The sequence below is a fragment of the Idiotropiscis lumnitzeri genome, chromosome 3, assembly GCF_059441095.1.
Source record: "Idiotropiscis lumnitzeri isolate Australia: NSW breed Sydney's pygmy pipehorse chromosome 3, RoL_Ilum_1.0, whole genome shotgun sequence".
NCBI lineage: Eukaryota > Metazoa > Chordata > Actinopteri > Syngnathiformes > Syngnathidae > Idiotropiscis > Idiotropiscis lumnitzeri.
This window is the reverse complement of record NC_142393.1, coordinates 8,274,746-8,299,422: the sequence shown is the minus strand read 5'-3', so window position 1 is coordinate 8,299,422 and position 24,677 is coordinate 8,274,746. Positions and strand designations below refer to the sequence as shown.

Genomic DNA, 24,677 nt, shown 5'->3' with positions numbered 1-24,677 from the left:
AGATAATGGCTGAATGGATGTTATAATTGGAAGAAGATTGCAGCGCCCTCTTGCGGCACATCTCGTCACCTACGTTCGTGACGTCAATTCAGCACTGGGAGTGAGACAGCTCCCTCCCCCCTACGAAACCCAGCGCGCCTGCACATTGCATGGTTCCCCAGCTATCGCTACACATTTGCCCGCTGGGATCCGTCCCGGCGACGTAAAACTGCTGGATTACTGGACGGAAGATAGAAGAGACGGACGGGAGAGTTGTGGGGGGGAGGGACGACTCGTTGTTTTTTCGCCAGGATAACAGAAAGCCGAGCCCACCCTTTCACTTGACAACCCGACAACAAGCGGGCAGAAAGGTATGGGAATGTCATACTAAACGCTTAAATGCTATTGTAACGCCAGGTCTGGAATCACAGTGCGTTCTTTTGCGCGTGACGCTCAGTGCGGCGCCACTCACGCTACACCAGCAAACGGATGCTGTTTGAAAGCGAAACGATCCATCGACGGTGGTTGGTTGAAGATCGTATGCGTGCGACGAGGAAGCGCACATTCTGTATCATTTGCGCCGGTGCCAACATTGAGTAAATGTACCGACGCTGCGGCACTTGGACTTGGCACGCAGCGTAGTAGGCATCGAGCTTGCAATGCCCGCTGCACTTCGGCAGCTGAGTGTCAACACCACATCCTTGGTTATTTTAAGATTGAGCTTCCTGCATGCATGCATGCATGCATGACCGCGTGCGTGCGCGCGTGCACATCCCACAGGCCCACTGATTGTTTATCGCCTGATTTCCACGCTCCGTTTTCCGCCGTGGTTCTTTCTCATACGCTGGTGCAGTCCAAGTCACGGAGTCGCTGTGGGAGCTACTGTATGAAATGGGCACATGTGCCCCCCCCCCTTTCTCTTCTTGCGCACAAATAGCCTCACGGGGACGATTATGCAATTCATCATTTTCCAGGCATGCACATACTTGAGACTTGATGCATGGAAGGAGTCATATTGTAGGCTGAGAGCGTCGGTGTGGGTGCCGTCATCTCCGTGAAGTGCAGGTAACAGAACAGCAGCAACAGCACCATGCTTCCGTCGACTCATTCATAAAGCCCATTTCCACTCTGGTTGATGGCTGCACTGGGCAGGCTGCACGACTTTCATTCATAGGCAGCGGAATGAGGATTTTCTGCATGGGTTTAGTTTCCAGAAATAGATGCTCCGACTCGGTCAAGTCAAGTCAGATTTATTTATACAGCCCTTAACCTCATAAACATCTCAAAGGGCTTCATGTGCCCTCGGTTTACAAATAACAATGACATCCCCTGATGTTAATATTACCAGACTGCAATTGATGCAGAGTGGGCAGCATTTAACTATAGGCAATAGTTAAAATAGTGCAAAAGTCAATTTAATCAGGTGAAGCGCTGTGGGATAATGCCTGCAGTGAAGTTGTCAATGCAAATATCTCCATAGCAGGGTCTCAGGCCTGGCAGTTTACACATGGACGTTTTTATTTATTTTTTTCATCCAGTCTTTCCGAGCTGACTTCGGGTTTATACAGGAACTAGTCAATCACAGGGAACAAATATTCAAACATCAAGGGCAATTTAGAGTTCTCTGTACATGCATATACTGTATGTGGTTGAAATGTGGGAGGTAGTGGCCTTACAAAAGTTATGCAAGTAAGAGGACAGCCAAATCTCTCATAGGAGGGCCTACATTCGAACCCAGGACCTCTCAACTGTGAGGCAGACATCCTAAGGAGTCACCGTACAGTGCTGCCTAGTCTTTATTTCCTAACACTTGAATAAGAGATATGTTTGTTTCCCAGTTATAACTAAAAATGCATTTCAATGTCTTTTCCTTTAGGTCACATTCTCAGCCGTCCATCCTCCATCCACCCTAACCTGCTGGGTTGGGGAAACCCCTGATGAGTGGGACCTGTATCCATGAGCCCCGTGCCCCTTCCCCCTCCCTCTCAGGCTTCAGTACCCCTGTATCAGAACCCCCCTATCGAAGACTTGATGGTGACACCCCCGCCTGCACCCCGGAAACGGACCTGACCCCCACACAGTGTGTCCTCCGAAACGTGCTGTCTATTGACACGACTGGGTCGGGGGCACCAGGAGGCACCAGTCCCACTCCCAGTGATGGACCTTCAGGCCACTTTGATAACAGTGTGCTAAAACTACACGAACATGACGCCTGCCAGTGTGGCAGTGGTGCCGAGGCAGGCCACAGCCCGGAGGCTGGTGCCGTCCGGAGGCATTCGGACAATATTCGGCTCCCGTCGGGTAGTGGAGGTTTTTTGGAGGGTCTGTTTGGATGCCTAAAACCTGTGTGGACCATGATCGGAAAGGCCTACTCCACTGAACACAAGCATAGCCATGAAGGTAGGTGAAATCAGAAATTTGGTGCTTCGGGTGTCCTTATGATCAGCTCCACCTGACAAAAAGTGAGTAAGGCGAGTTAAGTCAAATTTAGTTATATAGAACATTTCACACACAAGGCAATGCAATGTGCTCCACACAAACAAAAGCACAATCCATAAAAGCATTTACAAAGAACAGCTGGAAACATTCAAAGGCAGAGCAAAGAGAACAAAAGTATCTTATTAGACTCATGAAGAGAACGTACTTTGACATTTAAAAGCATAGGAAATAAATAAAAAGTAGAGTTCAGAAATTACTCAAATTATTTTTTTTAAATATCTTGATTAAAGTTATGTGAAGAAAAAAAAGATTTTAACATGGATTTATACTTGGGGCTGACTTCACTTCTTTTAGCAACTTATTCCATTTGTGTGCAGCATAACAGCTAAATGCCACTTCACCATGTTTGCTTTGAAACCTGGGCTCCACTAATTGACCCGAGTATGCAGACCTGAAAGTCAGGTCAGAATCTATCAGGATCCCAGCATATTGGACCTGGTCTTAGTTTTTTTTTTAGACAGTGACTTCAAGTGTCTACTAACAGCAGCCATATTTTCTTTATTGCCCTAAAAAGAAATTACCTGCGTTCTGCTAGTAGAGTTTACGTCATCGTTCTCAACGCATGAAGGACATTTCCAAAATGTTACATAAATCACAATAGAATTCTGTCTCACGATCTTCACAGTGTTAACACGAGATATCTTAATTAAGTCTAACACCAGATTGGTGGTGTTGAATGTGTACACAAGTTTTAGCAGCTAGCTGGGGGAAGCGTTGTGTGCGTCCGTCTCTGCTAAAGCCGGCCTCTAGAGAGCTTCACACTTCAGTGGAACTCATGAAGAATAGATTGCTTCTCTCTTTGGCTATGCCAGCTGCATTTCTCTTCAGTGGCCAAGTAGTCTGTGTTATTTAGATTCAGATGACAGTTATCTTCTCTTCAATTTCCTTTTAACAAGAACAACAGCAATAAATGTAAAATCTCGCTATTGCCTGTGTCTCAATACGGAATCAATTAATTAGTCGCTAGCATTCCACGTCACCCCGTGGAACAGAAATGTATAAAACGCTTCTTGTTACACACATATTGCTGCAATTTAAAATATACTTGGCAATTCTCCCATTCAAGAAGCATGTTGTTTCGACTTGCTGGTCTCTGTCCAGAGAGCTGGGAGGTTCCATTTGAGGAGATCTCCGACCTGCAGTGGGTGGGGAGTGGGGCGCAAGGTGCTGTCTTCCTCGGCAAGTTCCACGGAGATGATGTGGCTGTGAAGAAAGTGCGAGACATCAAGGAGACTGAAATCAAACATCTTCGCAAACTCAAGCACCCCAACATCATTACTTTCAAGTAGGGACGCTCCCATAGCCTACATTCGAATAATTTCTCCGTATAAGTCCGCCGTTAACATTTTGCTCTTCTAATTGCTGTGTTTCCATCCAGGGGTGTGTGTACCCAGGCTCCTTGTTATTGTATCTTGATGGAATACTGTGCCCAAGGCCAACTATACGAGGTGCTGAGAGCAGGTCGTAAAATCACCCCCTCACTCCTGGTTGACTGGTCCATGGGTATCGCAGGAGGCATGAACTACCTACACCTTCATAAAATCATACACCGAGACCTCAAGTCCCCCAAGTAAGTCAACAATTCATCACATCCCCACTTTAACTCACTTACAACCATTGACGGATAAAGACGTCAAAGATCTTCTTTTTTTTTTTTTTTTTTTTATTCAGCTGGTAGTGCCTTTTGGAAAGACCATGATCCTTTATTTCAAATATTAGCTGAGCCAGCTAATATTTGACACTCTCACGTGGAGAAATTTGTACTTTTGCGTAGAAAGTATTGTAGGAACTGTCTTTTGGAGAACTGGATATATGATAAAGAAAGCAATTTAATGTTACTTTTTTTTCAGTATGCTGATCACACACGATGACCTTGTAAAGATCTCGGACTTCGGAACCTCAAAGGAGCTCAGTGACAAGAGCACAAAGATGTCTTTTGCAGGCACTGTAGCCTGGATGGCTCCTGAGGTCATCCGGAATGAGCCAGTGTCAGAGAAGGTGGATATCTGGTAGGTGTAATTTAACGAACCAAGTATCTTTCTGGTGGAGAAAATGTTCGGAATTGTCTCGCCTTTGTTACGTTTAGCAGCGATTTTCGATGCCCGGTTCCGTAGCATGATTGTTTTGTTCTCTTTTTGATCTCTGTGAAATTTTAAATATTCAATCATTAAATTGACTTGAAGGTCATTTGGAGTGGTGCTGTGGGAGATGCTCACCGGAGAGATCCCTTACAAAGATGTGGATTCGTCTGCCATCATCTGGGGTGTCGGAAACAACAGCTTGCAGCTGCCCATACCTGAGAGCTGCCCTGATGGTTTCAAGATCCTCCTCAGACAATGCTGGTGAGCAATTATTGAATATTGGAAATGAGTTTGATGCATAAATAAAAAGCAAAAACAATGTTTATGAGTCATGCATAATTTGAGGCGAGTGCAGGGTATGCATGCTAACTACACATTGTTTAAACTGGGCTTTTTTAGGAACTGCAAACCCAGGAATCGACCGTCTTTCCGTCAGATCCTTCTCCATCTGGACATAGCGTCAGCTGATGTTCTGTCCACCCCTCAGGAGACGTACTTCAAGTCCCAGGTATTGTTGCTTGTCTTAAAATTAATTCAAATTAAAGAGAGGGTGCTTCATGGTGAAATTGAAAATGTGCCACGTGGACAACACATGGTCATTATTCCACAGAGAGAATTTGCTCAAATAAAAACATGAGGTTGTCCCAATCCTTGCTTTTGCAACTAATATTCTGGGAAGGCTTTGATATTGGAGTGTGTCTGTTCATTTTGGTTATGTGAGGGCAAATTAATTTAAGTTATCCTTAAAAATATTAGATGAGGTCGGGGGCTGTATTGGACTGTTGAAGAACATCGGCTTGCTTCGATAGAATCCAGGATACTGTATATAGAGATGTACACCACCAATCACCCACACAGCTTTGCTTAGTCACCCAATCTGTTGTGTGCCAACAAAACGAGAACCACCTCTCAAGTCAGCTCTAACTAGACGCAGCAGCTTCACGAAAATGTGCTCTCATCAGGCTGAATGGCGAGAGGAGGTGAAACAGCACTTTGAGAAGATTAAATCTGAGGGTACTTGCCTGCACCGACTCGATGAGGAGCTGATCAACCGACGCAGAGAAGAGCTCAGGTAGTTTTTTTTTTTAAATGTACACACAGCGTTTCCTTTCAGCCAGGCGCACTCTTACTGTTAATGCGCACGAACTTTTCACTGAATCCGTGCCATTTCTTGATGTCACTCCTTTGTCCATCCCCGTGAGTGGATGAAGTGCCTTGAGTGCACGCCAGTCGCTGAGGATTGGGATTCTCTCATGCGCATGCACGATGACATCAGCCGCCTCCCCCCCACCCTTCTTTTGTCAGACATGCTTTAGACATTCGTGAACACTACGAGAGGAAACTGGAGAGGGCCAACAATCTTTACATGGAGCTCAGTGCTGTCATGCTGCAGCTGGAGCTCAAAGAAAAAGAGCTGCAGAGGTTCGATGGAATTCATTAAAAGATTCTGTCTTTGGTTCGTGACAGCCATTTTTACCAAGCTATTTATCTGCAGGAGGGAGCAGTCCTTGGATAAGAAGTATCCCGGTTTTTTCAAGCACCACAGCTCCAGGCAGAGCAGCTCTTCCAACAGCATGGACAAGCTCATCAAGAAGAGAAATGTCCCACAGAAACTGCCCTCAGGAAAGCGGTGCGATCTCATTTCAGTTATTAAACCAAACTGATTCTCTGCTGCGAAGATGATAGATTTTATTTGTTGTTTCCCTCCCCTTCTTTCAGGCCAGACATCCTTAAGTCTGAGGTAATCATTCCCAAAATGGATTCCTCTGTAATGCAAGTCACTATCCCAACATGCCCCACTAGAAGCTCCACTTCTCCCAGTCGGTCTCGGAGGGTAAAAACCCGCCACCGCAAGCCTGGAAAAGGCAGCAGTGGAGATTTGGCAGGACTTAAAGCCAATCAGTCATCTCCCAATAGAGAGACGGTGGCCCAGGTGACCAGCTTGGCCACTGAGTCCTCCAAGCAGCTCCTGGAGCCATCTGCAGCCTTGCGGGGCCTCAACCACGAGCAACAGCAAAGGCAGATATCCTCCTCTAGCCCTGATCTCATCTGCACCACGCTAGAGGTGGGCGGCCAGGGAAAAGAAGATCCACCCGTCGGTGGGCTGGAAAGAGGAGGAAGCCTCAGCGCCTCTGCAGGATTAGGCGAATCAGTGGTGGGGGTCGCCGGTCTGGATGATCTGACAGAAACTCCCCCGCGCAGCGACACTCCCAGCGAGGATGCAGCATCATTCCCCTTTTCCAGCAGCCCCGACTCACCTTGTGGGAGGGGGGCAGCAGCAGGGCGCGGATCTCTTGGATCGCCCCGTCTGCCCCATGATGGGGCGGAGGATAAAGAGGATGGAGCAGGTGCTGTGAGGTTGCCCCGGGGGGCTTCAGGGGGGATTGGCAGTCAACACCTCACACCTTCAGCCATTCTGTACAGGGCAGCTATTACGCGAAAACAGGTAAGAGGACAGAATCTGTTCCCAGAATTGCCCAAGCTTTTGTCTTTTTAACAAATTATTACTGACGGTCATAACAGAGGCGTGGGGTGTCATCAGAAGAGGAGGAGGGTGAAGTTGACAGTGAGGTTGAGTTGCCACGGAGACGGTGAGTAGCTTACATTCTTTAATGACTGACTGAATGTGAATTGAGAGAGACAGCTCAAATAATATTATTGATCCCAAACTGTATCGCTTCAGACGTCCGACGAGTATCACCAAGTGTCAGTCGGTGTCGACCTTCAGCTCGGAGAACCTGTCAGTTTCGGACGGCGAGGAGGGCCACACTACAGATCATTCCCACAGCGGCACCCCCGATGTAGTCAGCACCAACACGGATGACAGGTTGGACTACCGCAGTGACGACCTCCTCTCTCAGGGCTCAGAGATCCCAGCAGACAACACGGATCCCGCGCAGGCTTCCGATGGCCTGTCAGAGAGAGACGGAATGCTGGGTCAGGCCAAAGCAAAGCTGGAAAGCGAGCAGAATCCAAATGAGGTACGGCAGTTCTAGAGAGCTGCATGTCTTCTGCTTGAGAAGTGTAACGGACGACTTCCGCTCTCTCCGCAGGGTCGAGTCCTGTGTGACGATTCGGACTGCGACAGCGCCGAGCTTGACCAGTCGGGCAGCGGAGAGCCCAGCCGACCTCCCAGCGCTGGAGCGTGGATCCCGCCCCCTCAAGCCTATCAAGGGTCACCACAGGCATCTCACGCAGGACCCCCTTAAACATCTGGACTTAAATACCTCGAACCACCGTACATTGAACCGTCACAGTGCACCAGTCGGCCAGTGCAGCACGACATGAGGGATCGCGTCTTAAACGAAGTTATGAGGGCTCCCAAGTACACTGGCTGGCAAAACTCCACCAACTTTTGTTTTGTTTTGTTTTGTTAGTTTGAGCGAGCGGAGAATTCAGACATTCACGACTGTTCGTAGTCAAAATAGGTACCAAGGTAAACCACCACAAGTCCTTTATTTCACTAATCGCCACTCTGGGAGCATCCCCATACACTAATGTATTAAACACTAATGAATAATAATGTAAATAATCATGGCATACCACGTGAGAAATATTTTATTTATAAGATAACATCTAAGAATAAATGGTTTGCAGCCCTGTGAACAAATGCATGACTATATGTTTATAATTTATGATGCAAATGTTTCCGTTTTATATACTGTGGAAGTTTACACTTTTTTAATCCTGAAAAGATTTCCTTTGTTCTTTATGTTAATAAATGTTAGCACTAAGAAAATATGAAAATTTCACAAAGACCAGATTTAAATCATGATGCGTGATTAGGGATTTCTCTAGCTTTGAATTGTGGAACAATTCCTGCTAAGTTTCCAGACCTGCGTGAGGTTTTTTACAAAGGTCATCAGAGTTGTGTTGGAATGGAGACCTTTCGATTCACTCAAAAGGAAATGGTTGTCTCGTGCAGTAGTAATTCCCAAGTGTCGTCTTTGGTGAGTGTGAAGTAGTGACTGCACTCAGCGACAAGCTCCTCCGAAATGCACTGAACCAGGACAGTGACTTACTGTAATGCTTCAAACTCTCTCTAAACAGCAACACTGGTGCAGGTGCTAATAAACGTGAATGTGCTTTTGTAATGAACTTAAAAGGACTCATTATGGTGGTCGCCTTCATAAAAACCTCCACAGTCCCCCACGACCCTTTAAGATTTCTGCAGGAATAGCCTGGTAAAGTATTTAGAGCACTTCTCTGTGGTCACCCGTTGAAATGTTAAGTATCCTTTAAATAGAAATGTTTTGTTTTTATACTGCATTGCACATTGTACCTGTAATATAGGAAATATATCAAAAGAATTATGAACGACAATAAATAATGTATTGGTTAAAAAGATTGTTTTTTTTTTTTAAGTGTTTGGGGCTGCAGCAGCTCATCTACAAGGAGATGGGTTCACGAACAGAGGGTGAGGTTCGAGTTTTGCTATGAACAAAATGTTGGAGATGCTAGTCTGCTTTGTCATTTGTCAAGGCACCCTTGAGCAAGGCACGGATCCGAGTCCCTAGCTCAAAAGGTGCAGCACTGTTTCTCTTCCTTGCATGTGTGTGCAACCCGAACATTGTACACCGCAGTGTGAGTTGAATTTCACACTGATGGAGTAGAGCAGTGATTCTCAGAAAATTATCCAATGTCAATTACTTAAGACAAAAAAAAATCTTAAGTTTCTAACCCAAACTTGGATAAATGGCAGCGGTTTTATGAATAACAAAGATCAAACAAAATGTGTTTAAGCATCTCACATGTTTTTATTTCTGTATTTTTGTCTTCAACAATTTAATTGCACCCAGATCTACAATAGTTTGAAATCGTGCACAAAACGTGAGTTTTTTCATCCTGCAAAGAATAAAAAAAAAAATCTGACCCAGGCAAAAAAAAAAAAAAAATGTAATTAACAGGAAACTAGTGTTATTCTATTATTAATTTCATTATAGTTTATCATAATTTATTACTTTAGCATAATATACTTTTAAAAGACCAACATGACATTTTGTAGTCTTGCAGCATTCCCCAGCCCAGCAGTTAAAAAAAATATTTCTCTATTTAAAACAAACATTTCAAACTTTATCGTCATTAGTATGGTCTTTAGTAATTTCGGAAAAAAGAAAAATATTTTTCTCTTATTCAGGCCCATTCCTGGCAACAAAGACCCACCCGCCCACATCAGATTGCAATACAAAACAATAGTCAAAACTTCTGATCAAGAAATAAAACGGATGAGACACAGGAATAACAATTACTCAGAGGTGAGACCAAACATTTTAAAATTCATACAATGGCAATTTTTTCTATTTCTCACCCCCACCTGGCTTTTAACTTCAACGGAGGCCCGGACCTATTAAAAACCCGTCAAACCCACAATGCATTGCTCAAGAAGCACAGCTCCAAATATCATCAATAGATTCTCTTCTTATAAGGAGCTGTCTTAAATAAAAATAAATATTTTCAAAAGGGAAGGGAAAGAACAGTCCATCTATAATGTTGAAAGGGTTTTTTTTCTTCATTTTTACATTTTCTAAGAAAAATCTGACATAAAAAAAGATTAATGCATTTTCAGATTTTTCTAAAACATTTTAACCTTTATCGAGACCATAAAGATATACAGCAAAAATAAAAACAACAAAAAAAAAAAAACGAAAAACAGAAGTCTTGCGAAAGTATTGTCATGGGAATTTCAAACTTTATAAATAAATAGAATACCGTGATCGTGACGATGCCGTAGTTACAACCGAGGCGTATAGAACCCAAAGCAGAGGAGACCGTGAGTTCATGTTATTTTTGCATGAAGTTCAATAAGGGACCTCTTGGTAAAAAGTCGGGGCGGGGGCAACATTAGATGCTGATGAGGATCTGCCATGTCAGTTGGCTGCGAGTCCAGTGGCTTCAGAGGACAGCCTGCGTGCAGCACAACAAAAGCAGGATGCGTCAAACTTACTAATTTAAACTATTTAAAGCATGAGAATTCATCAGTTTGAATTTGAATTGAAACCTGAACGGAGTTCCGTTACTAGCAAGGAACACAAATAGCGCCTTTGCAACGATCCACGTTACCGCAGACAAATGTAAGAATCTATCTTACCGAGCGTTGATCAGGTACTCAGCAAGGTTGATGCTAGCATGGGAGCCAGTGATGGTGACCTGTCTGTCGGTAGAACCCTCCACAGGATTGGCAATTTTGATCTGAGCGCCTGACATCTGACGGATCTCATTGATCTTAGCGCCCTGACGGCCAATGATGCAGCCGATGAGCTGGGGGCGGGGGGGGAGTATGAGGAACGTGAGCACAGAGTGAAACCTCGAAAAGGATTAAGTTACTGAAAACAGATGTGCTTTACGTCGTTTGGAATGGTGAGCTCATGCGAGCCAGTTTGTGCCGAGGCGTCCATCCCAGCTGCAGAATTGCAAAGAAAGCCCCCGTCACCGAGCAGAATCCATTATGACGAATCGAAAGCGGTGGCCGCCCACCTACCTTGGAAGCCCTGGTTGCTGTGCGCAATGGGGAAGGGGCTCTGCTGCATGGCCAGCTGGTGAAGTTTGGTGAGCTGTCAAGCCAACAGAGGAACACACAGACAGCAAACATACAACTCATATCATCTTAATTATTACAGCTCCAGTGACAATGAGTGAAACGTATGGAATGGATTATTTTTATCCTTACTAGATCGTGACACAAACTTATATTCCTCGTAGACATTAAATGGGACGTGGGAGTGTGACATGGAGGTGATTGGAAAACTATGATGAAGCCTCTCAGGACCAAACATGCAAATATATTGGATCACTTACAGAGGGCCCTTCACTTACATCAGGCTGAGGAATGGCGTGCTGTCCTTGGACAGCGTATGCCTGCAAGGAGAGAAGAGCACTTAGAAGGTTGTGACAGTGTCACACGCAGTGTACTTCAATATCCATCAGTCCTCTGTCCTTGAGGGGCTCACAAGACAGAGTCATGCACACTACAAAGTGCTACATTGGCTACTTTCCCCCAGACAGGACTACAGAAAAAGTTACTTTCCCACTTAGTTGGCATTTTAACGGCTCATTGTCTTGTGCGTAAAGTGAGAGGAGTTAGTTCACAACGGCGCAGTCAAAGTTAGCAACCTAGCAATTAGGTTGTCCAGTCAAAAAGTAATGACCGCTGTTATGAGCCCAGACTTACGCAATACCAAGCAATAACTTTAAAGCTTTTGATTGGTCCAAATCTTTGAGCGGGAGGAGTTCTAGGTTTAGTCTGTTTGCTTTATTGCTGTGCTGTTCACCTGTGTGGGTATGCATTTGGGCACTCTAGTGAGAGAACCACTAATGGAGAGGACCGAACAAACAAAATTCCTACCTGACCACCTGCAAAGATGACAGGAGAGCCTGAGGGTTTGGGTCGGTATGGGATGGTTACTCCCTTTGGAGGTGACTGGGGAAACGGACATAGTAGAACAGTAAACTCACAAGATAATTAGGCCCAAAAAGAAAAGTAAGTCACAGTCCATCTCTTTTTTTTATTATTGTTTTGTTTTGTTTTTTTCCATTCATTCAAGGGTACCTCAAGCATGACAACGCAGATCTGCTTGACACACTCGATGATGGACTGTGGAGTCCCTGCAACAGTGATGGCACGTTCTGTTGAGTTGGGCAACATGTCCCCTGCTACTTGTACCTGAGCTCCTGCTGACTGTGAACACAAAAACACCAACATCAAAAACAACTTGACACAGCCGGAAACGTATTGAGGACAATTACATAAGAGAGTTTGAATTGACCAAGAGTCACTTAAATATTCTTTACAGGAAAACCGTTAATCATGCATTTTTCTCCTCAATAACTCATTCAGTGTCCGGGAGGATGCTTTTGCACACTGCACAGAGAAGCGGGTGTCTACTAAAGCCAACTTGGCTCATAAGAAACATTTTATCCATTTTCCAAACGTGAGGATGAGTTTCGCAATCAAATTGTGACGACGGACCTCTCTAATTTCTTTGATCTTGCAACCCCCTTTGCCGATGAGTGAACCGCACTGGCTGGCAGGCACAACGAGGCGCATGGTGACTGGTGGTTTGCTGGTGGCTGTACTGTTTGTCATTGAGGTACTGATGTCCTGAGGGAGAAAGCCACATGTGGTCGTTCATCTTCAAGTTCACTGGCGGAATCTTGCTTCATTATCAATTGTGCATCCAAACCTCCTCCAATTTTTCGATGATCATGGAGAACGCTTTGAAAATGGAGGTGGTGGGTCCTGCCAGGGTTATGATCCTCTCTGGACAGTTCCCCTCAGAGATGTTGATGCGAGCTCCACTCTGCACGCACAAACGTGCCGCGTGGCAAATTATGAAGCAGAATCATATGATGCGTTTTCATTGTTTTCCCCGCCTCTTACCTCCTCTCTCATTTTCTTCACCGACTCGCCTTTCTGTCGTGCAGACAAATAACATTTACAAAACAAACTGGAGCATTAAATGTAGACCACATCCATCTAAAGGTAAAAATTACATACCTTGCCAATGATACTTCCAACCTCCTACAAAATAAACATGCACAAAGTAAATTACAAGTGCACAAAAGGGACAATACAATTCCATTAAAGGGAACACCTCACTGAACGATAATTTTCCTTCATTCTATTTGACACTGTGTATCAACATTAATGGTGCAAATAGCAATGGTATGAGATTCACAGAAAAAAAGTTCAAGCCAGCATCATTTGCCAGCTACTGCCGCCGTAAATGTCTTTTTGAATTAAGTAAATTAACCCTGACATGGGCAGAAGTGCTATCTGATTTGTGGCAATAATAATTGATGCCACGCGGCATTGTTATAGCAAAATAGACCAGGAAACAAGTCGAAAACTTAATAGTGACATCTTACAATACACACTTATGTCAGTGTGATTACATGAAAGGCTCAAAACGCTCAAGATGGTCCTGTTTAGTATAAGTCATTATTTTGATTCTTACTAATCTTTTTTTTCAGGGAATCAAACGCCATTGATATTTGCATGATTACCGTTTACACACACTGTCAAACAGAATGAATGAAAATGGACGTTCATTGGCATTTTGCGTTAACGATCTCTTACGAAGCATTGCGTGCAAACCACACTCACCTTTCCGTGCATGAGTAACCTGATAGTTAAGGTGACATTAAGTCCCCCTTCGACTAGACTTGAGTCCATTGATGCAGCTGGATGTGACAGACAGGAGTGAATCTTTGGTCACAGGCCAAATGCCTGCAACAGCGTGGAAAGGAGCAACGTCAGAAAGAACTACAGCAAAGTGAAGCCATGCCAGAAGTTGAGTTTCTCCACGATGATACCCTCTGTGCAGATGTACGAGCTAAAACTGCCCTCGTCGTGACAACGCATTTCAGCAGCTCCTTGCATCCCCGAAAGAAAGACATTTAACGCCTGTAATGCACATTAGACTGGCGCGAGTCCACACATTCACGGCAGTACAATGACCCACTGTGTACGTAGGGCGCCGACTATTTCATGGTACCGACGAGCAGAGGCGACATATGCTACGAGTACTATCCGGTAAACACTTGCTTGTATCACTTGAGATTTGAGTGCCTTCGTGCCAAGTGCTTCTTAACGTGCAGCAGGGGGGCTCCGAGAGGGAAGCTAACACCTCCAAGGTAAATCTACATCACGATCTGTCTGTCACGCAAGCCCAATGGTCAAGTTTGACACCACACCGTATCGTAATTGACATCATGCCTCATTTCAGGCAAGACTTCTGGGCTTTTTGTCAACAACATATATTAGAAGACCAAAAGCTACAGCAACAAGGCAGCACGCTCAATCAGCTACTTTGCATAATCGGTAATTTTCCATCCCGCTTGCTAGCTTAAACGTCGCCTCCTCCAGGAAATAGTCGCAACCCGCGGCCTTCGAACGCACAGAGGAGCACCGAGTTCTCGCTGTCCTTCAGTCTACTAGCAAAGCTAAAGGAAAACAGCGCCGAGAAGCATATAGTGCCGTGTTTGGATCCCTTACCCGAACCGTCTGTAAATGTGTGTCCAGGGGGTAGGTAGGGTGACAAGGGAAGAAGGGGGAGAGGTTCGGGAGGGACTTTGAAAAGGATCCGGGGAAGAGGGAAGAGACGCCGCGCTTCGATAGGACTCCACTCTGCTTAGCACAAAAGCCAGACCAGATTCAACTATGACCTCTTTACGGCCACGCCCCTTGCGTGCGCTCCTTTTCTCTGACAGAAATACGTATTTCTGCACACGACAGGTTCGCTTTTTCACACGATTGACGCATCCCACACTCAAAATACGGGTTTAAAGAATAGTTGAAATGATAATAATAATTTAAAAAAAGTATTTAATTGTAAAAATCTTATATAAACCTGCCAGTTAACAAAGTTACTCCATATCCATATTTAGGGGTTATTCACGAGTTTTCATTCATAGTATTTTGTTTATTTCTTAAGAAATCTCTGTTTGTCACTAATAAAGGTTATATAAAAAATTGCATTTAAAGTCCCATTCAGAACAGCACTTTAACCGTAACCGCGATGATATTAAACCTGTATTTTTTTAGCACTGCGCATGCGTGACTACTATAATAAAAGTGAGTTTATAGGTGCTTTTTTTTAAACCAGTGCCCATGTATAAACTAGTTTCCCAATTTCTGAATCAAAACTAGATAAGCATAAACACAATAAGTTACGCGTGACGATGAATTTGAAGATTTTATGGTCATGGTGCTAAGCAGGGGAAGCAATATGGATCCCGTAATGTCAGTTAAATACCAGATTTTGATTTGTCCAGTTCAATTTAGTTCTTGCTGGAGTAAGGTATAAAATCCACGAGATGGCAGAATTACACCAAGAAAGATGGAAGTCATCATCGCAGCCCTCCTACCGTCACCCCCTTAATTACAACATTCAAGATAGCAATGTTCATTGACCTTTCTTGGCCTACATATGACCAAAAGACAATTGCATGATCATATCATCTCAAACGGTTAATTTATCAAATTGAATTAAACACGGCCATGTAATGCAACATTTAGTAACTCAAATCTTTGTTGTACTTAGTCAATACAATGTGATTTTTTTTTAATTAGTGCATGGCAAGGCATCAGTAATGTTTCCTTGAGGTTGGTTAGCCTGTAAGGACTTGATATTTGGTTTTGAAAGACATGTGTTGGAGTCCTGATGCAGACAAAAATGTCAAACAGGCAACTTGTTAAGGACATTTCTCTACCATTGTACATCGGCTTGCTGTCTACTGTTGAGGTGCACTTGAGCAAGGCGTCATTCCCATCACCCCAGCGCAAGTAATGTGTCACTCTTTGTGCACGTCTTTCACAATGAAGCTCTCCTTGCATGCCTGCATATGTGATCAAAGAAATAATTATGTACAGTATATATATTGAACAATAGCCAACTGGACATGAATTTAGTCAACTGTTCAAGCCCTGTTGCTGTACAATTGACTTTCTCTGTACTCACTGTCAGGGGGACTGGTGTATTTTAAATATAAATTAGGCAAAATGTTCAATCAGGCCTTAGTTATTAATGCTATTTGTCATAATTTCAAAAGAGGATTTGCTGATACAGAAAGAATCGGTCTCTCGATAGTCAACCTTTGGCCTCCAAATAATACAATCTGCTCGACTATTCATTTCATGGTTGATGACTTCAGGATTCATGATAGGTTACTTTGCTTTGTAAAGGCCAATGTTTTGGTCATGTACCTCTTGTTTGGCACTCTATTGTTAATACAGGAAGTTGATTGGCAGCTGATGTTTACTTTGAATCAAAAGAAAATAGAAACACAGGGATCAAAAGTGAAATCTGTAGAGCCACATACTCTTTATCAGGCTATTTATAAACTTTGAAAAAAAGGGATTGCCAAAATGGAACAGTATCGCCCTGTAACCATGTTTTCATGGTCTGCTTGCCATACATTCTGCCTGAGTGCGCTCAGCACATGTTCATTAATCTGGTGCACATCAGAGCACCCACAATGCAATCAGTCAATGGCCAGAATTGCTCGCCTTTGTCTATAAAATAAAAACAACCCCCAAATAGTTACTCTTTAACAAATCAAATTGTCTACTGAATGTGATGTGCTTCATACACTTCACAGTGAAGCAAACATTTCAATAATATGCCTCCAATTTGGAAGAAATCAAACTCAAATGTTAGATTTTTTTCCCTCTTGCAAAGTCAAGACAGTAGATGCTAGAGATTATCTCGCTAAATCATCTGCAGCACTGCATGATTGATCCCGCAAAATGCTGGCAGTGATTTCAAATACAGTCAGATTCGACTCAACTGCAGAAATGCACCTTTTCTCACTTCTCAAAAAAGTAACGGCAGGTTTTAATTAACTGGTACTGTCAGCAAATAAGGTTAATTACAGCAAAGCTTGCGCAAGAATAATGGAGGCAATTGAGTTTTCCCAATGGTCGCTTGGCTTGCTTTGCCTTTTATGGGTAGTCTTCATAGCGTGTGGCTGCTCTCTTACATAATCGTCTGCGTACTTATATCACAATTTTTGCTGTATTACACGTGCCCTTACTCTGTTCTACTCCCACCCATTGCAACCTCCTTGAGTTTCCTGTTTTTCTCCTTGGGTGCTTTTATCTAAAATGCTCCGTAGCACTCTTACCAGGCTCTCCTGTCCCTCTTTCTTCCACTACTGAGTGGTCATTGATTAGGACTCATAAAATGTACAATAAAACGCCACTCGCCCACCTAACACCCTCTTGTCAGTGGCCCCTGGCAACCCACCCTCTCTGAGTATTACGAATGGTGTGTTCAGAGAATTATTGTTGTGTGGAAAAAAAAAACAGATGGGAAAATGATCCACTTGCATATTATGTCACAGAAGACACTTATTATCCACATTTATAACTGAGACCAATCATAATTTGTTATTGCTTCATGTTTTTTAATCTATTAAAGAAATGCCAGTGAGAAACTGGATGACCCACTCAAAGCCAAAAATGTTTCCAATTAGTCACGTCATTAGAGAACATGAAGTGAATGTTGCTTGAAAAACTGAAATGAGGATGAAAGGAGGATTAACTTGCAAAATTCAAAATCATGTGTGAGTGCATCATAATTTAACACAAAATTTCACGCTACACGCTGACAATGTCTGCATTAGTGTTTAGTGGGATGTGTTTTTGTTTGAGCCGTGGGCATGTTTTACAGATTTGTTAACTCCTCCAAATTGGACTGAATTCTCTCTGCAGGGGCAACTGTGATGTCACAACACTCACCCACAGCCAAAGAATGCCCTGGAGGGTCACAGTGATGATGGTGATGTCTTCTCTGTCAACTGTCCAGTCTGAAAGCAGGAACAATGCAGCACCACGGTGACGACCCACAAAAATAGGAAAAAGGACTTCCACAAATAGGTTTCTTCCACAGAGACAAATAATTGGCGCGGTATCTTTGGGGCACAAGCATGAGGAGCCGCCTGGATTTTAACACCAATCCTAGGAGAAGAGAAGTTACACGTCAGTGAGCATGCTCATCAAACAGTACGTGTTTGGGCAAACACATTCAATTAGAGCTCAGCTCACAACGGGTTTTTATCGTGTATAGTGATTAATTCAATTTTGATGACAGGCTGATTTCCTTCCAAATGAATTCACTTTAGATTTCTGATGACAGTGTAAAGTATGAACACCTTAAAGGGGAAGTCAACCTCCACAAAAATCTTTGCAATAATATTTTCAATGTGCCTTCACTACTCTAAATATGGCATTCAGATTAATTTTGCATAGTGGAATGTGAGTTAAGCAGCAAAATCCTCCCATTTTTAGCCATCTCAAGGGGCAGTCATTTTGTCACTTTCATCTACTGAAAAGGACATCACAGTTGCTCATCGCTCAGATAACGACCAATTATGGCTCAGCTTCAGAAAAAAGGTGAGCCATGATTGGTCGTTAGCTGAGCCCTGAGAAACTGCGATATCATTTTCAATCGACAAAAGCAAAATAGCCACGCCCTAAGATGGCTAAAAACGGGTGGATTTTGTTGCTTAACTCTTAATCAACAAGTGCACTATTATGGTGTGGCTGTAAAGAACATATCCTTGCTAAGAAATGTTTTGGGTGGACCTCCCCTTTAACCTTTCGTTGAGAGATTGTATTTTATTTTCTCAAAGAAATATAACTTTTGATGAATTGTATTTAAGGATAAAAGCTGCTATTAATATAGTCTGTGAATGAAATTATGCATTAATTCTAATATATATATATATATATATATTTATATATATATATATATTTATTTATATATAAATGGTTAGCCATCTATGATGTTGCCAATATAACTGACATAGAGAGAATTTATACAGAGAGACTGAATGGGTCTCACTAATACATCTCTTAATGACTCCTATATGAGCTCCAATGTACACTACGCATCCTCCATTCGATTAAGTCATTGATTGTGCAACACAAGATTTCCAGATTGGTGGCATACATGCTGCTGTGATAAGCAAATGGTGATTCTGATCACACAAACAAATTTGCTCAATTTAACTGCTGATGTAAAACATCTAACAAAAACTGAGAGATAGCCCATATACTGAGAGGTGTATAATAATATCAATCCTTTAGCCATTGCATTTCAAATACACTCAGGTATAATTTCGCCTTGCTGATGTGGATTTTTTTTTTTTTCTGAAAGATGAAAGCCATTAGCCGACATTTTTTCCCCTCAGGATACACACTCTTGGATCAGCTACAGCGTTACAGTATTAGTCATGGTGTTATCCAATTAACCAAGCAACCCTTTGTTCCTGGACACTACTCTGTTATTAAAACAAATGTCACATTTATGTGCTTGATGGTGCACACATTCATGCTTTTGAAACATATGATTGGCCTGGATTCAATTAAAAGTGCCAAGGTCAAGGATTTATAAAGGGAGTTCAACTTGTGGGACCTAATGATAGGTGGATTATTTTGATGTGGTGCTTCCTGACTGAACTTTTCTCATTGAGGAACTCAAGTAAGCGCTAATTAGGATGTCAAAAGGAAAATGTGAATAATGGAACACATTTTACCAATAGTTGTCTTCTTTTACTTTACATCACTGATTGATAATTAATATATTTTTTTTCCATAAATGTATGCTGTTGTAAAGACAGCTGAACTGTGTCATGACTTGTTTTGGTTGCTTTTGGTTTCAGATTTCTTTGTGTGTCTGATTACTTTATTGTGTCCACCTGTGCTTGTCATCCCGATCCCTTGTCTTAGCCAATCAGCTCCCTCCAACCCTTTGTGTCTCGTCCAGGGTGTTCCCCATTGTTTCGTTAATTTGTCTGTAGTTCCCTGTTCCTTTTCAGTCCTTGTGGGTTCATTGTCAAAGTCAGTTGTCCTGTGTCCTCTGTTCCATGCCACGTTATCTTGCTCAAGTCAAGTCGTTTGTTGTGTTACTTTGATTCTGGTTGTTTATGCTGTAGTATTTCTGTTGATCCAAGTACTTTGTTTGCATTTTTATTTTCCTATTTTCCTGCTTCCCTGCGTTTGGATCCACAACCTCCTCCATGCCATTTTTGTGACAGATGGAACCTACTGCATGAGCACAATTATGCCTCTATAAGGACATGCATGTCATTAATAATTAGTACGGTGCAGACATCCAACACGGTATACCGGTTCCAAAAAAAAACCCACATTAATTATGGATCACTACTTTTCTGTTTGTTTGACTGTGGTGAGCAGCAGTTCCTATAAACCGCCGCATGTGCTTTGACAGCCAACGAGACAGTACATGGCAGTGAATGGCATTTAAAGGTGAGGTCAAGTTAAAAATAAATAAATATATTATATACATATTTAGAAATATATCTTTAAATTAACTTTAGCGTTTTAACAAGTTTATTAGACCACAAGCGTCTTTGGTAAATACCAAAATATGATTTTTCAATGTTTCTGGGATGGTACACTAGGGTACAAAATGTTGTTTTACAAACAATGAAAACGAGAACATCAGTCGTTATTTCGTGTTAAAGATTTCAAATTATAGAGAGTGGGAGAGGGAGAAGAAGGTCTGATTACCACAGGTGGTCTTAGCATGTCACGTTTTTTTTCCCCTTGGAATTATGTCTGCCTTATCTCTTTACACTGAGTCCATCCATTTAAAAAATACCACGCTGGAATCAAATTCAAAGATGATTGCACCGGTAATTAACTTCATCTTAAATTTACAAAAAGCGACTTGAGCATCTCTTCTAAACACAGAGTGGGAACACCTTCAAATATCGAAGCTTTTGCTCCTCCTGAATGTTTAAAGTGCTTCTAAATAGTCCATATTGGCACTTTGTCACTGTGGCTGAATCATCCAAGATGAGCTTTCTCTCTCTCTCTCTCTCTCTCTCTCTCACTCACTCTCTCTCTCTCTCTCTCTAATTGACTTGCTGATAAAACACGCACGCGTGGTGATTCATCCACCGTGAGGCCGTCATTACGACTCCGTTGGGTTGATTTCGGGGGCTGAGTGTTTTGTCGTGGGCTCTCGGACGCCCCCACCCCCACCCCTACCCCTACCGCACTCATCCCACGTCTCGTCGGAGTAAAAAAGGCTGCTGCAGCATCAGCGGCAGCCTCCCAGCAGAGCTCTCCGCGCCGCCATGGAGCTTCAGCCTCTCGCGCGCCGGTGAGCCGCATCCAGCGGAGGGCGGCTCAATAGAGTGACTTGCGTTTATTTATTTTTTTTCATACCGTGATATCGGGGCGTGTTGTTTACCTTGCAGAGACGTAAAGAGTCGCTTGGCGGGAGATTTGGCCGACATGCAAGAGGAGGATAACTATCGGCGTGTGACAAGCAGCAACATCTGCAGCTCATCGCAATAAAAGGTAAGAAGGTACGCTTGCTGTTTTCATACCGGGCGTTGCGGCTTTCTGTCTCTTAAAACAATCCCTGATTCTCGATTGGAGATCACCAGGTTGCTTTCGTTTCATCGCCCAGCCTCCGAGTGCGTATTCTCGTTTCGAATAGGTCATCGTCCCCGAGTATGACCGTGCAAGATGCAGAGACGTGACTTGTAGGTTCGTGTGACGCCGACAGCCTGTTTGCATCATCCTGCTGAGTGAGGTTCAGCTCAGGATGCCTGTGGAGTACAGATATGCTCCTCAGTGCCACAGCCCAGCTACTTGATTGAGGCAAATATCTGCATGGGGAGACGTTCACGTCAATGTGTCCTCTCAGCAAGTTTTGGAAAGGCACAATTATGCAAGTCTATGTGAGTAGTCAACTTGATGCAGAATTTGAAATAACAGAATGATGAATTAACTTCCTCGTGCTGTATTTTGTTTTCAAAGTTTAATTACAGGGAAGATTAGAAGGGAAAAAATTGCCTTGTCCTGCATAGCTTTGTTGATTCACAGCAGCTCTCGCCTCCTCTGCTGCTGTTGACAAGGCTGCATTGGGCTGATCGATAGCCTGTTTGGATCGAGGCCTGTGTTTCAGTTGTTGTCAAACAGCAATCCAGACAATTAAAAGCCCATTTGTTAGTGAAAGCTTGATTAATAATTCATCGGCAGGATGGGACCGCAAATCTGTGGATGGCACACCGGGGGGATGACAGCCTCCAAGACACATTGAGGGATTGGCAGTCTGACATCTGAAGCTTTACGCTTTCTGACAAATAACACCTAGTCCGGTCTCAGAATCTATATGTGTAAAAAAATGCACCGTTTCTGCAATAAATAGCATGCGATAGTTGATTATTGAGCAATTGGAGAACACGAGTCATGAATTACTAAATATTATGTCCATGAATATCACATTTTTGTAGTGACGAGAGCTGAACTTTCTAATGCAGTCTATTATAGTCACTTATGTATGAAGTTAAAAGTGGAGGAGAAGCACCTGAAGTCAAAAGTGATTGCTATTGTCGCTGTATGAGAACGACTGACGTGATGTTTTTACAGTAGCCTTCTCTTGTGATTTGTATCCATTAAGTAATCAGCACTTTGCTCAACTCATATGTACAAATGTGTCCTGTTTCTTCCACCACATTGTAGTGGGAAGAACAATGTCTGCTCAATTGCGTTTTAGGCATTCTAATTTAAAGCAATAGTTGGGAATCATTTTAGTGTGAAATGTTTTTATGTGAGTATTAGTGTATGTGTGTTTACATTTAAAACTATATGGAGGAAAAATAAGCACGTGTCTGTTGATAAACTCACAGTTCTACTGGTTGAAGTGATCGGATGGTCTGACGTGTGTGACGTGTTTTCCATTGGGAATGTAAGACTTGACGTGCATTAGTGTCTGTTTGGAACAGAGTGTGCTCAAACTCAGAATGCATCACTTTCTCTGGCCCTAACACAACAGTAAAGGTGTCCTGGCTTGTCCACCAATATTTTAGTCCACTCTATCGGGTGAGCTGAGTTTGCCATTTCAGGCGCAGAGACAATGTCCGTTCTCAAGTCACAACACCATTCACAGCATTTATTTCAAGGTCAAAATATTACATAATGTTTTATCATAGTAAACAAGAGGAACATCTAATGCATTGGTTTGAATGTGAGTCTTAATGGTACCCTTTTCAGGGGTCTCGGTCTCATCTCAGAATCCAAGGTACTTTTACTCAGTCTTGTCTTGGTTCGGACAGATCAGATTCGGATATTTTGCAGAAGAAGTGAAATAACTTTACTTGTATTTGATTCATTGTAGTATTTCAAATCTAACAGTAGAATTTGTTTTTGTTGCAAACAAAATGGGGAAAAAAGATAATGGTCATTTTGTTCATTTTTTTTTCTTTTGTGATTTTTTTCTTTGATTTTCCAGCCAGTCTTGTCCCGGTCTCGACCTCCAAAAGTCTTGGTCTTGTCTCGGTCTCGATAATCCCTAGTCTTGTTATTATCTTGGTTTCTGTTGGTGTCTTGACTACAACGCTAACTTATATTATGATTTAATAAACATTGTGCATTTGCATTTTTACAGCTAAGTTAAGTTAACGTACTTTAGTTTACGGGGGCCCCGCCACATCAAATATGGCGGATTCTTTGACATCCAACAAGCATCTCAGAGTGGGCTCTGTATATATTTCTATACTTTTTTTATGGCAGCATTTGAAGATGACATTCTCCATAATGTCCATTCTGTCAATTTATTGCCTCTGTCATAACTGGCATGAGGTTTGGTTTATATTTGATCAGCTACTGGTAAGCCAAACAGTCAAGCTAACCTAGCTAGCTTTGCTTCACAGTTCACACAGCTAGCTTACCTGTATCAGACGGAAGAAGGGAAATGGAGCTTCTCATATCCGTGAGTTGCAAACCTTCAATTTTGCTTCTGCTTTTTTCCGGTTTCATCAAAAAGATAATGCTTCAGTCCAAACATATTTATCTTTTGAGTGTCCACCATGACACTTGCTTAACGAGCCAGCCTCAAATCTCATTTCATAGCTCAGCCTACAAATAGCGAGTCCAAGTCTTATGACTCGGGTCCCACATCTCTGGTTTTTACGATTGTTTTTTCTTTTCCGAGTAGAGTTAATAATGATTATTTTGGCAGTCAAGGATCTGTTTGCAGGTAACATTGGGAGGTCATTTCTTTTTCATCCCTTCAGCATCTGAGGCCTCTAGTTTCACATTCATTATAGCCTAGCTCGTCTCAGTTCATACTTTAACATTAACATCAAATATTAATGGTCTGAAGCACTTTTGAAAGAAGTTGTCTGAAAAGACAGTGACATCTTAATGTGATTTGATCACACCAGTATGGGAGGTGAACTTTAGATTTTACATTGTGAAAACTGCTTTTCCTTTTAACTATGAATTTATTCGATGTCCAGTGAGTTCTCTAACTTTGTGAAAATCCTTATAAAAAGGTCAACGGAAAAAGCTGACAGGGAAGCAGCAGTCTTCCACTGTGACTCAGTTGTTCCTAACCTTTTTCCCACCATGGACCGATTCATATAAGCCCACGCTTCCCGCAGACTGGCAAGCCATTTTCCGATCGGCATGTGGTGGGATTTTTATATCATTTGATCTTGTCAATTATTAAAAATTATTTAAAAAAAAAAGTTCGATAGCGTTTGTATTGAAAAGTAATCCTGGAAAGTAGTTTTAACATTTCATGAACATAAGATCATGTTTGGCTTGGTGGCTCAGTGGTCGTTTAAAGCGAC

The 24,677-nt window shown here is 42.7% G+C and overlaps 3 protein-coding genes across 8 annotated transcripts in view; 2 read left to right on the top strand and 1 right to left on the bottom strand.

Annotated features, from left to right (window-relative positions):
- Positions 1–118: 118 nt before the first annotated feature.
- Positions 119–8,296, top strand: map3k12 (mitogen-activated protein kinase kinase kinase 12). Of its 2 annotated transcripts, none has more exons than XM_088289866.1 (14): positions 119–350; positions 1,856–2,379; positions 3,580–3,763; positions 3,857–4,048; positions 4,329–4,487; positions 4,662–4,820; positions 4,959–5,067; positions 5,522–5,631; positions 5,865–5,981; positions 6,055–6,189; positions 6,279–7,005; positions 7,083–7,150; positions 7,243–7,540; positions 7,613–8,296. In XM_088289866.1, exons 2-14 carry the CDS (start codon positions 1,917–1,919, stop codon positions 7,766–7,768), a joined length of 2,877 nt encoding a protein of 958 aa, XP_088145992.1. In that variant the 5' UTR covers positions 119–350; positions 1,856–1,916; the 3' UTR covers positions 7,769–8,296. The 2 variants fall into 2 exon arrangements, with proteins under 2 accessions (XP_088145992.1, XP_088145993.1); XM_088289867.1 differs by lacking the exon at positions 119–350 and adding an exon at positions 924–1,044.
- Positions 8,297–9,296: 1,000 nt separating this feature from the next.
- pcbp2 (poly(rC) binding protein 2) lies at positions 9,297–14,724 on the bottom strand. Of its 2 annotated transcripts, none has more exons than XM_088289868.1 (13): positions 14,554–14,724; positions 13,663–13,785; positions 13,054–13,077; positions 12,937–12,969; positions 12,740–12,856; positions 12,526–12,657; positions 12,106–12,234; positions 11,902–11,976; positions 11,355–11,414; positions 11,038–11,110; positions 10,904–10,959; positions 10,648–10,817; positions 9,297–10,463 (listed from the first exon to the last, which is right to left on the bottom strand). In XM_088289868.1, exons 2-13 carry the CDS (start codon positions 13,729–13,731, stop codon positions 10,427–10,429), a joined length of 975 nt encoding a protein of 324 aa, XP_088145994.1. In that variant the 5' UTR covers positions 13,732–13,785; positions 14,554–14,724; the 3' UTR covers positions 9,297–10,426. The 2 variants fall into 2 exon arrangements, with proteins under 2 accessions (XP_088145994.1, XP_088145995.1); XM_088289869.1 differs by having other exon boundaries at positions 11,373–11,414; positions 14,554–14,723.
- Positions 14,725–21,006: 6,282 nt separating this feature from the next.
- Positions 21,007–24,677, top strand: part of dlgap4a (discs, large (Drosophila) homolog-associated protein 4a) — a 58,625-nt gene continuing 54,954 nt past the window's right edge. For 3 of the 4 annotated variants that reach the window (XM_088289257.1, XM_088289258.1, XM_088289254.1), the window contains exon 1: positions 21,007–21,393. The gene's annotated coding sequence lies outside the window, so the exon portion shown is untranslated. The remainder of the gene's footprint in view (positions 21,394–24,677) is intronic. The other variant, XM_088289256.1, reaches the window with a different exon arrangement.

Coding starts and splice junctions, on each gene's coding strand:
- map3k12 (XM_088289866.1), top strand. CDS start 1,917: ATGAGTGGGACCTGTATCCATGAGCCCCGTGCCCCTTCCCCCTCCCTC. Junction 2,380..3,579: donor ACACAAGCATAGCCATGAAG/GTAGGTGAAATC, acceptor GTCTCTGTCCAG/AGAGCTGGGAGGTTCCATTT. Junction 7,541..7,612: donor GCGAGCAGAATCCAAATGAG/GTACGGCAGTTC, acceptor CTCTCTCCGCAG/GGTCGAGTCCTGTGTGACGA.
- pcbp2 (XM_088289868.1), bottom strand. CDS start 13,731: ATGGACTCAAGTCTAGTCGAAGGGGGACTTAATGTCACCTTAACTATC. Junction 12,970..13,053: donor TTGGAAGTATCATTGGCAAG/GTATGTAATTTT, acceptor TCTGCACGACAG/AAAGGCGAGTCGGTGAAGAA. Junction 12,658..12,739: donor TCATCGAAAAATTGGAGGAG/GTTTGGATGCAC, acceptor TTTCTCCCTCAG/GACATCAGTACCTCAATGAC.